At 42.2% G+C, this 12,153-nt stretch overlaps 1 protein-coding gene across 4 annotated transcripts in view; it reads right to left on the bottom strand.

The window, feature by feature from the left end:
* RUBCN (RUN and cysteine rich domain containing beclin 1 interacting protein) overlaps positions 1-12,153 on the bottom strand; it is a 66,946-nt gene that overhangs the window by 45,930 nt on the left and 8,863 nt on the right. For 2 of the 4 annotated variants that reach the window (XM_021715330.1, XM_021715331.1), the window contains exon 1: positions 7,865-8,136. The exons of 1 other annotated variant lie outside the window; for it this stretch is intronic. In XM_021715330.1, the coding sequence (XP_021571005.1) occupies positions 7,865-7,929 (65 nt within the window). In that variant the 5' untranslated portion in view covers positions 7,930-8,136. Of the gene's footprint in view, positions 1-7,864; positions 8,137-12,153 lie in introns of those variants that run through there. One more of the 4 variants, XM_008063695.1, reaches the window with a different exon arrangement.

Raw genomic sequence — 12,153 nt, 5'->3', positions numbered from 1 at the left:
AAATGTTTGATCAAAAAGAGTTTCCAAAGCTAACAATAGCATGTTAAAGTATAAAAGGCAGAATATAAATTACATTTATGACCCCAATAAAAAAATACTAAAAGAAATGATATGTTAATTTTGTGGTTACCTTTGGTGATATGAGAGGAATGTAGAGAACAGGAGAACTGTTTAAGCTGTCCCTGAGACTAGCAGTTAACCAATAATCTGAACAAAGTTAGCAAACAAGAAGCTGGAAGGTACCAGAAGGAATTTTAAAAATTCTCAAGTATCAAGGACTTCTTTCAGATCATGGTCAGGCAAGCCCCTGGGACTTTTTTTTTGAGTCAGAGTCTCACTTTGTCACCCAGACTGGAATGCACTGGTACAATCACAGCTCACTGTAGCCTTGGACTCCTAAGCTTAGGCAATCCTTCCACCTCAGCCTCCTGAGTAGCTGGGACTACAGTCACTTACCACCACATCTGGCTATTTAAAAAAAATTTTTTTGTAGAGATGAGATCTCACTATGTTGCCCAGGCTGGTCTCAAACTCCTGGGCTCAAGCAATCCTCCCACTTCAGCTTCCCAAAGAGCTGGGATTATAGGTATATAGAGACCCTATCTCTAACTTAAAAACAAAAATTATTAGAAAAGCTAAATTATATATAATTAATACAGTTACTCTGTCACATCTAGAAAGCTACATGCTGAAGAACGCCTTTTGAAAGCACCTACAGAACATTCACAAAAACTGGCCTTGTGCTAAAGCAAAAAAAAAAAAATCAATAAGTATAAGTAGTACAGACCGTGTTCTCTAACCAGGAAGCAATAAGACAGTGAGTAAATAACACAAATATAACAAACAAATAGAAAATAAATCCACACTTGAAAAATTTAAAACTCTCTCCTAAAGGATCCTTGAGCAGAAGAAAATCACGATGTTGAGAGAGGATGGATGAGGAATGGCATCTGGCTCTTACTTCATTCTTCAAAAGCATCCACATGAAAGACCTCATTGGGAGATTCTTTCAGAAACCTTAAGAAATGATGGGATTCTGCTGACAATTACCTAATCAAGAATAAATAATCTCTCAGCCCTACTCCAGTAGAGTTCCTATGAGTTTCATTGGCAGAGGCTATGGCCACCCAAACTTTCAGAGATAGTTTGCCAAGCCCTTAGTTACGATAATTGATAATTTCCTTAATAATCTTCTTCCAATCAAGTGTGAATTAAACTTCTAGGGAGCCTAAGATAAAGGAATTAAAAACATATAACCATGATGCTAGAGTTGTTTCTGGAAAAAATCCAGTTTAAAGTCTATAGCAGCACACTCATTGAATTTTCTGTGACGCTGGAAATGTTCTATACCTGGCACTTTCCAATATGGCAGCCACTAGCTACTGTGGCCATAAAGCACTTGATACCTGAGTGGTATGACTAAGGACTGAAATTTTAAATTTTATTCAATTTTAGTTAACTTAAACTTAAATTACCACATATGGCTACTGACAATCATGTTGCACAAAGCAGTTCTGTAATCAGGTAACTTGTGGAAGAAATATTTTTTAAAAGAAGAAAGAAAAAAAAAAGAAAATCCCATTTAGTGTAAGAAGTGATGAAGCTATAAAAAGCAGAAACAGCCAGGCTCGGTGGCTCAGCCTGTTATCTCGCGCTTTGGGAGGCTGAGGTGAGTGGATTGCCTGAGCCCGTGGGTTCGAGACCCGCCTCGGGCAACTTGGCGAGACCTCATCTCTACAATAAATCAAAAAATTAGCCTGGCGTGGTAGTGCGCACCTGTAGTTCCAGCTACTCAGAAGGCTGAGGCAGAAGGATCGCCGGAGCCCAGCAGGTCGAGGCTGCGGTGGCCGGAAGCGGCCACTGCACTCCAGTCTGGGTAACAGAGTGAGACTCCAACTCAAAAAAAAAAAAAAAAAAAAATAGAAGAAGAAACAGCTATGGGGAAAGAGAATACTGAGAAAAACTCTAGGATTAGGGTTCCCGCAGTCAGCTGAAGCACCCTCCCCCTCTCGGGTTCTGACAAGAGCAGTTTTCCTAAAAGTCTCAAGGGTATGTTTCTGTACTTTTCGTACTAATAATGGAACTAGCAGTATGGCCTACTCTAAAGTCATGTGATCATCCTGCTTTGCTACCAGTTCTGTACAATCTGTTAACCCCTAGTATGATCAAAGGGGAAAGGGAAAGAAAAGGAAGAAAACAGGAAATGAAGATGAACATGAAAAGTGAAAATGAATAGAGAGAAACAGAAAAGGAAAAAAGTCGCCCTTTCTTCTCTTTTCTTTTCTTTTTTTTGAGTTGGAGTCTCACTCTGTCACCCAGGCTGGAGTGCAGCCGCACACTCACGGCCACTGCGGCCTTGACCTGCTGGGATCCGGCAATCTTTCCACCTCAGCCTACCATGCCCGGCTAATTTTTGGATTTATCTTAGAGATGAGGTCTTGCCAAGTTGCCCAGGCTGGCCTTGAACCCACAGCCTTAGGCAATCTACTCTCCATGGCCTCCCAAAGTGCTGGGATTACAGGCTGAGCCATGGAGCCCGACCAAAAACCAGAACAGTACTACTGGCACTTGCCCAGCTATAAAAGCCATGACCAAATTGTTAATGTTTTCATTCCTTGAACAATTATTTTTTGGACACCAACTATACGTCAGGCACTGTGCTAGGTACTGGGGTTACAGTGGTTAAAGAGAAAAGTACCCACCTCTCAGGGAATTCGGAATGTAATAGGGGGAATGTGCACTTACACACTATGCTACAAAGTGAGAAGTGCTATCATAGAGAAATGGCAAAGGACAAGTCAAGGATGCCTTCTAAATGATCATCATTGAAAGGATGACTAAGAGCTCTTCAGGCGAACAGGGAGGTATTGCAGGCAATGTAGAGAAGCAAGAATGAGAATGGCGAGAAAGATATAGCATGAGTGTATGCCAGGGCTTTGTAACTGGGAACTTCATAGGGACAAACAAAAAGACTAAATACCAGGGTGAGGAGTTGGGACACAGAAAACATTCTATTTTAAAAGGGAAAACCACTGAGCATCTCTGAGTAAAATACTATAGTAACTTTGTTTCTAAAAAGTTAAACTAGTAGCAGTGTGGAGGCTGCATGAAATGGGAGACTAAATTCAGATTGGAAGATTAGGTAGGAGATTACTGAGATAATTCCCAGTGAGAGACAATGAGGGTCTGCACTGAAAAAAAAAAACCATGTGTATATGTGTGTGTATGTATATATATATATATATATATATATACACACTTTTTTTTTTTCAGAGTCAGGGTCTCAATCTGTCACCCAGACTATAGTGCAGTAGCATGATCATGGCTCACCACAGCCTTGAATTCCTGGGCACAAGCGATCCTCCTGCCTCAGTCTCCAGAGTAGCTGGAACTACAGGCACTCACTAACATACCTGGCTAATTTTTTTGACTTTTTGTAGAGACGAGGTCTTACTACATTGCCCAGGCTGGTCTCAAACTCCTGGGCTCAAGCAATTCTCCTGCCTCAGCCTCCCAAAGTGGTGGGATTACAGGTGTGAGCCACTGTGCCAGACCAAATATTATTTATATCTGCCCAGAATTCAAGTCCTTTATTTTGGTAACAGAACACTAATTTTCCACAAGTGAACCACCCTTTTAGCATTTACTCTGGCCCGTAAGTTTCCAAGGTCTAACCCTACACTAGGATACAGGGTTGGGTACATAATTTAGGCCTCACTGAGTAGCATATTCCATACCCTGATCACAAGAACAGGAACACAAGTCAGTTTAAAAAGAGTCAGTCAGAGAATTTTTGCTCTTGCTACAACTAATGGGATTTCATCCTTTTTTTGTTGTTGAGATTGCTAAATTTAGAGTTGCTAAGGTAATCCTGTAGAAAAGTCTGCCTGAGAATGAAACCAACACATCAAAAAGCAGCACCCAGAGACAAGGACAAATGCTTGACTTTGAGAGCCCAGATTTGGCCATGTGTGAAGCAACAGTACACACTGGATTTTTTAATAATATAAACCATTGTATTTGGAAATAGAGAGAAAAAGAAGTCATTGAGACAAATTAGGAACAAGTTTCAGAACCCAGTGACTGCTTGGATATGGAAAATGGAGAAGAGGGAAGTATTAAATTTTATTCTGAGGTTCTGGATTGGTTAACTGAGTGGAAAATGCTATTAACTTGGAGAACAGTGGAGAAGATAGTTTTGGTCAGCAGGATAAGCTAAGTTTGGACACATTAAAAAGTACGTATCTTGAATTCTTAAATTCTGAGTCTATCTGGATCAATGCACCAGAAAAACTGAGCAGTCATGGATCTAAGTCAAAGCTAGAAGTAGTCTGCATGGTCAAGGCAATCTAGGGTGACAGTGATGCTGAAAAGGACCATTCCTTTAGCAGTTTTGCAGTTTCAGCAGAGAACATCCAAAAAATGGCATTTAGGAAGCTCTAGGGAAAATTCAGCATCACCGCTAAGCACTTCAGAGTTTGCTAGAGTAATAGCTAGCAAGGGGGAAAACAACAGGGAAGCCTACGACATAACTACACTGCTAAGGTGAAGTTAAAAAATAAGTTAACACTCTAGACCTCGATATGTTCAACTCAGAGGAGCCACTGAAAGAGGGAAGAACAAGTTAGCAAACAGTAACCTGTGGAGCACATACCCACCTTATTTCAAAAACACTGGGGAGGGGAGTGAAAGTAGACTTTTTTTTTTTGCACTTCGTATATATTAGGCACTCTGTTACGAGCTTTCTACACATTATTTTATCAAATCTTTACAACTTCTTAGGCAGGAAGCCATTATTCTTCCCACTCAGGTTACATCACTTGATCAAGCCAAGTTGAACAGAGAGTTGGATGCAAATGCAGGACTATCTGGGTTTAAAGCTTGTGTACATTTCACTCTATCAACTGCTTTCAAAAAATATACTGAAAGGTTTTACCCTTCATTTTAAAAATTATGCTATCTCGGCTGGGCTCGGTAGCTCAGCCTGTAATCCCAGGGCTTTGGGAGGCCGAAGTGAGCGGATTGCCTGAGCCCGCCGGTTCGAGACCCGCCTGGGCAACTTGGCGAGACCTCAACTCTACAATAAATCAAAAAATTAGCCGGGTGGGGTAGCACACGCCTGTAGTTCCAGCTACTTGGAAGGCTGAGGCGGAAGGATTGCTGGAGCCCAGCAGGTGAGGCTGCGGTGGCCGGGAGCAGCCACTGCACTCCAGTCTGAGCAACAGAGTGAGACTCCAACTCAAAAAATAAAAAATAAAAAAAAAATAAAATAAAAATGATGCTATCTCATCAGTAAGACTGTTTCTGAAATGGGTATTTTATTAGCCATAGAAAGATTATGTTTGCAAGGACCCAGTTACAATGCCTCAATTAACAGGCACAAGGCATGTATTTACCAGTTGTCTAAAGAGGAGCTAAAGAGGCCATCAGTACCATGAACCCTCATTAAATAACACATTCTGAATTAACCAGACACTAACAGAGCACAGGCCTATCACAACTAAATGAGTGACTTTGTGGGGATAACCCCACTGCTGAAATTAAGTTTTGATTAAAGTTATTTGGTTAAGAGGCAAGCATAAAAATAATAATAGACAGGAAAAGATACCTGCAAAGTACTGGTCTAAAAGACATAGAATGCTGTAAAATGTATTCTATGTCTCATACATTTCTTTGTCACTATTAGCATAGTGAGAGGCAATATAGTGTAGATATTAAAAGTGCAGACTATGTGCAGGGTGTGGTGGCTCATGCCTGTAATTCCAGCACTTTGGGAGAATCACTTGAGCCCAGGAGGTCAAGGCCGTGGTGAAGTCAAGGCTCAGGTGAGCTGTGATTGTGCCACTTCATTCCAGCCAGAGCAAGACCTTGACCAAAAAAAAAAAAACAAATTGTGCAGACTCAAGCCAAACTGTGTGGGTTTGGATTCCTGCTCCACTAGGGATTCACTGTATGACCTTGGCAAGTTACTTACCCTGTCCATATCTCATCATTCCTCATCTGTGAAATGGTGATAACAATAATACTTACTCCATAAAGTAGTTATGAGGATCAAATAAGTTGGAAAACCAAATAATACAATATTAAATGTATCTTAATATCTTAAAATAGTGTCTGGCATGTGGCAAATAAGTGTTTGCTAAATACATTAAATAAATAACTAACCCATTTCCAGCTAGACAGGGAAGAGATCAGAAGTTGGATTTCTTTTTTTTTTTTGAGTTGGAGTCTCACTCTGTCGCCCAAGGCTGGAGTGCAGTGGCACGCTCACAGCCCCCCCAGCCTCAACCTGCTGGGCTCAGGTGATCCTTCTGCCTCAGCCTTCCAAGTAGCTGCAACTACAGGTGCAAGCCACCATGTCCTGGCTAATTTTTTGATTTACTGTAGAGATGAGGTCTCGCCAAGTTGCCCAGGCTGGTCTCGAACCCCGGTCTCAGGCAATTCTCTCCCTCAGCCTCACAAAGTGCTGGGATTACAGACTTGAGCCACTGCGCCTGGCCTGAACTTGGATTTCCAACCCAGTCTCTGCCACATGAAGTGGTGTAGGAAAATCAAAAATAATCCTAAAACTCATTTACAATGTACATGGGAACTTTTTAGTAAGAAGCATTTCAGACATCTGGAAGAAGAATAAATAGCCAAATATACATAAGCAGAAACTGAAACATGGAAAGGGGAAGTAAGATGTTCAGTTTCACTTAGTACAAATCATTCATAGATCTCAGATAGAAACTCCAAAGTCCTGTCAGTCCAGGTTTTGTACAGCAGGCCACAGGCTACCTGTGCACTTAAAAGTGGAGTCACTCTTTAAGACAGCAAGTCTTCACCCAGGCACAACATTGCATTAATTTTCTCCTGTTGTCACTTTCTCAGAGGTAAATGTTCTGCCTGCAGTCTTTAGACCCCAGTGGCTCCTGAGACCATCACTATGTCCGAAACTTTCTCAGTGTCAAGCAAGACTGTCTTAAGCCACATTCCTGCTCTGGCCCATCATCATTCCAGTCTCTTAAGAGGTTAAGGCCAGAGTTACTAACGAAGCAAACCCTAAGTATGGGAAGCACCTCAAAAGACTCCAATTCATCATTTAGACAAAGTAGCTTTTAAAACTCTTAAATCCCCCAATTTCTAGAAGATACGAACTTTCTGACAGTAGTTCCACATAAATGAATGTGAACTTGCTTAGTCTGCACTGTGGGGAAGAAGTGAAAGGTTTGAGGATGAAAAGGAAATGACACAGAAGTCCTGCCGCTCTCTGATAGGGATCCAGCAATGACAAACGCCATGTGTATCATTTCTGGTCTCATTAGCAAGCCCCCACTCCCACCCCATTGCCATTACAATAACTCACATCCAAGGCCCTCCTTGTCGCCTTCTTCCCCACACTTATCCCTGCCTAGGCCCCTCATTGCCCTTAACCTTTGCTCCCAGAAATTCTTACATCACCCTCTTAATACTGGGCCCACCTTCTGTCACCGCAAGTTTCAGTTTGGGCACCAACCTTGTGCCCTGCACCTATCTGTAGACTCTGGCCTATAAAATCTCACTACCACCTCAGTCCTTTTCTCCCAGACTCTCAATAACCACCTCCTCCCCAGCAGTCTCAGAGCTTTACCCTCTTCTGCTCCCCTTGCCCTCAACAAATTCTACCCACCCTCCCTAATCCCCACCGAACCCGTTCTCTCGTCGGATCCACGCCCTGCAGGTCCCTCCTCTCCGAAATTCTTCCCAAACGAGTCCCCTCGCAGCAGTCGCTCGGAGATCTGTCGCGCCCGGCCTTTCTCCACGTGGCCTCCGAGTCCTCCCGAGCCTCCCGATGCCTCGGCGCATCAACTGCCCGGGACTCCCGGGACCCCTCCCAGCCCACCTGCTCTCCTCCGGCAGACGCTCCTCGCAGCCGCCAAGCTCCATTCCCGCGCCCTCTGGCCGCATCCGGGGCTGCGAGGCCGCCTCTTCACTGAAGAGAGGCGTCCCAGCCGCTTCTCCCCTCGGGACTCCCGGAGCCCCCTGGGAATGGAGGAGGCACCTACGCCTGATGGGCTCGGGGTGATGCACTGCACCCGAGTGCCAGCAGCGTCAGCGACTGCTGCCTCAGCAGCGGTTCCTATCCCGGCCACCCCCACTTCCGGCTCTTAGGACTACAACTCCCAGCAAGCCCTTCGAAGACCAGGCCGCTCCCGGCATGCACCGCCCTGTCCAATCCGGGGCCGCCCACGCTGCCGACTGCAGACCCAGTGGCCTGCTTGGCTCTCTTGCACCTGGCTGGGAGCCGGGATCTAAAGCTCTAGCCGACACTGGTCTCGGGAACCCAAACCCGTGCGGACCCTTACACACCCCTGTCACACTACACTCTGAGACCCCGACTCAGGAAGAGGGGTAGACTAGGAAATAACACTGGTATTAACACAAGTATGATTAACCCCTCTTCAGCCTACCCTGATTTAACATCTGTTGGTGGAGTTCGGAGACCTCGAGCATTTAAATGGAGACCTTACAAACTGAAGAGCATAGGTTGCTTTGGGATCACAAAAAAGGACCAGGAGGAAAAGACTATTGGGCAAGGTTTCCTGGAGGATTGATGTCAGAGTAGAGTCTTTAAAGATGATTACGAGTTAGCCGGGAGAAAAGGGGAAGGAAAGGTGGAGAGAGCAGCACAAGCAGACATAAGAAAGTATGCTGGTTTGGGAACTACTGGTTCTGAGTAGTCAAAGCTGAGAAGGAGTGAGGAACAGGAGGGAGTGGGTATTCTGGTGCAGGGAGACCAGATCATGAAATGCCTTTTTAAAGAGTTTGGATTTTGTTCTGAAAACAATTAGCAAAGCAAGGGTATGCAAATCAAGAAGTAATTTGATCAAACATGACGAGAAAGCGAATATTGACAATATGGAGAGGATGGGGTAGGTACTATGCTGGAGATAAGAGTGGAAGACTAAACAGAGGAAACTGGAAGACCTTAGAGGGACCAAGCAAGTAATACCAGTGAGTGAAGTAAACCAGTTGAAAGAAACAACAGAGAATGGCAGAAACTGTCTTAGACTGAATACCATGCCTCATCTAAGAAGGGTAGTCTCAGCTGTAATTGAATGTTGCCAAATAGGCATGGAGCCTAGGGTTGCCAGATATTCTGACTTCTCAAAAGAAGCTGTAATCTGCATTTTAAAGTAGAATTTCCAAATTTTTTAATGTTGGCGACAAATTTTTAAAAGTTTAAACATTGTACAGGCCAAACAAAGCTTGTCTGTAGGCTGAAGGCGGACCTCAGGTTGCTAGTTTGCAAGCCCAGGCCTAAACTAGAGCAATGATTGTATAGAACAAGGAGGTTCCAATTAGAGCAATGTTGAAGCAATTGAATCAGCACTGGTCTCTGTGGACTGGATATGGGAAGAGAAAGATCAAAGATAACTCCATTAAAAACGTATGACTTTATGGAAAACAATATATGGCTTCTAGGAATTTTCAAACTTGAGAAAACATTTTTGTGAATTAAAAGTGAAATGAAGGAGACTTTTAATGCAATTTATTATTTCATCTTTATTAAAATACTCTTTGTTCAAACTTTCTCATTTCCTACTAAAGCATTGTGCTTTTTAAGAAAGGAATAATATTAGTCATTGGCATTTCACTACATTCAGTTTCTATAATTGTATGAACTTCATTTTTTGGTATACAATATAATCCCAAATTAATGTGACATGTTTTTTGTTTTTTTTTTAAGTGTCTTACTCTGTCACTCAGACTGGAGTGCAATGGCATGCTCATGGCCACCGCAGCCTCAACCTGCTGGACTCAGGTGATCCTTCCACTTCAGCCTTCAAAGAAGCTGGAATCACAGGCTACACCACCACACCCAGCTAATTTTTTTATATATTGTAGGGACGAGGTCTCACCAAGTTGCCCAGGCTGGTCTCAAACCCCTGGGCTCAGGCAATCCTCTCGCCTCAGCCTCCCAGCTAGCTGGGATTACAGGTGTGAACCATTGCGCCTAGCTACTGTTTTGACTTTATTAAAAAGGGGATTAAACTGTATTTATTCTTTGGGGCCTTATTTTTTTTTTTGTGCTTAACATTACATTGGTAAAATGTATTCATGCTATATATCCCTATACATAGTTCATTGATTCCAACTGCTGTATATTAATCCATTGTATGAGTGCCCCACACTTTATGCTCTGTCCCATTGATAAGTAGAGTTGCTTCAGAGTTTTTGCTATTGTAAACAGTGCTGCTATGAATGTTCTTATCTGTGTCTCCGCTTGGACAGAGATTTTCTTAAGTGCATATCTAGGAGTGGAACTGTTGGATCATAGGGTACTGTCCCAACTTTTGTTTTGAGCAGTGAGTTTATAGGTGCATAGGTTTTTGGGGTTTTTTGAAAGCAGGATTTACTAAGAGGACAGAAAAGCTCCCACAGTAGGAGGGGACCCAAGGGGGTTGCCTGGTGCATCATTTTTAATGTAACTAATTAGTTATTAAAGTATAACTAATTCTAGTCAGTTATTTAAAATAACTAATTAACTAAAAGAAAATGGGCCATGCATGGAAAATAATGAGAGGATATCCTGAACCAAGGATTATGGTCAATCTAATTTAATGTCTGTTAGGTCCAAATACAAAAAAATTGCCAAATATGCAAAAATATCCAGCCTCAGGATTCAATAACTGTCACAGAAATGTAATGGCCTTAATTAGCAATTACTTACTGAATCTATATTTTAAAAGTCAAAAAGCCTAGAGAAGTTTACTTGATTTTTACCATTCTATATGTTTTCAAGTTTAACAGGATGCTATTTTTATACTAATAATAGGTCCTAGAGTACTACTGGCAGAAAGCTAGTTTCACTCAAAGATCAGTTATTTAAATAACTGGATTTTTATAACTTCATTATATTTATCTACTTGCCAAAATCTGGTTTTAAAGTTAGTCTTCTTGGCTGGGCTCAGTGGCTCAACCTATGATCCCAGCACTTTGGGAGGCTGAGGTCAGTGGATTGCCTTGAGTCTGCAGGTTCGAGATCAGCCTGGGCAACTTGATGAGACCCTATCTTTACAATAAATCACAAACACTAGCCGGGTGTGGTGGCGTGCATCTGTAGTTCCAACTACTGGGAAAGCTGAGGCAGAAGGATTGTCTAAGCCCAGCAGGTCGAGGCTGCAGTGGCCGTGAGCGTGCACTCCTGCCTGGAAATGGAGTGAGACTCCATCTCAAAAAAAAAAAATTTAGTCTTCTTGAATATGTTTAACAAATATCAATAGAGTCATGAATATGTTATTTTATTAAATTCACTAAAATTATTCCTAGCAACATTTTTAAAGTATTCAAATCTTATAAGCTAAGGGATGTCTCTTACTGACCAAGCCAGATAAAACTTGAGAATCAAAATGAGCAACTCATGATGTATATACATATCTACACTATCTTCAAAGGTCAGCACAACCCTTACATTCTTCATCTCTTTGTTTTTCAGAGTGTAATTATTTAAATTTTATTTTATTTTTATCCCAATAGCTTTGAGGGGTACAAATAGTTTTGGTCTGGGCTTTAAGTGTACCCATCACTCCTACCTGTGCACATTGTACCTGACAGTGATTTTTTTTGACCCTCCATCAGAGTGCAATTTTTGAACACAAAATAAGCTATGAGTTTCTATGGATATACAGATAGATGTGCAAATAATAAATAAATAGAAAAAGGAAGGAAGAAAGAGGGGAAGAGAAACTTTGTTCACAGTTGAAAAAGAAGACATTCGAGAAGCCAACAAACACATGAAGAAATGCTCAACCTCACTAATCATCAGGGAGATGCAAATCAAAACCACACTGAGATACCACCTAACTCCAGTCAGAATGGCAATTATCAACAACTCAATAAATAACAGCTGCTGGAGAGGGTGTGGTGAAAAGGGAACACTTCTACACTGCTGGTGGGAGTGTAAACTAGTGCAACCTCTGTGGAAAGCAGTGTGGCGATTCCTAAAAGCTCTAAAAATTGACCTTCCATATGACCCTGCAATCCCCCTACTGGGAATATACCCTGAAGAACACAAATCACTCTATAAAAAAGATACCTGCACACGTATGTTTATCGCAGCATTGTTCACAATAGCAAGAACCCTGGAAACAACCATGCTGCCCATCAAAAGAGGACTGGATTAAAAAA

Source organism: Carlito syrichta, unplaced genomic scaffold (assembly GCF_000164805.1).
Source record: "Carlito syrichta isolate Samal-C Ts95f unplaced genomic scaffold, Tarsius_syrichta-2.0.1 Scaffold306997, whole genome shotgun sequence".
Classification (NCBI taxonomy): Eukaryota; Metazoa; Chordata; class Mammalia; order Primates; family Tarsiidae; genus Carlito; species Carlito syrichta.
Note: the sequence above shows the minus strand (reverse complement) of the source record. Positions and strands in the feature narration are given on the sequence as shown.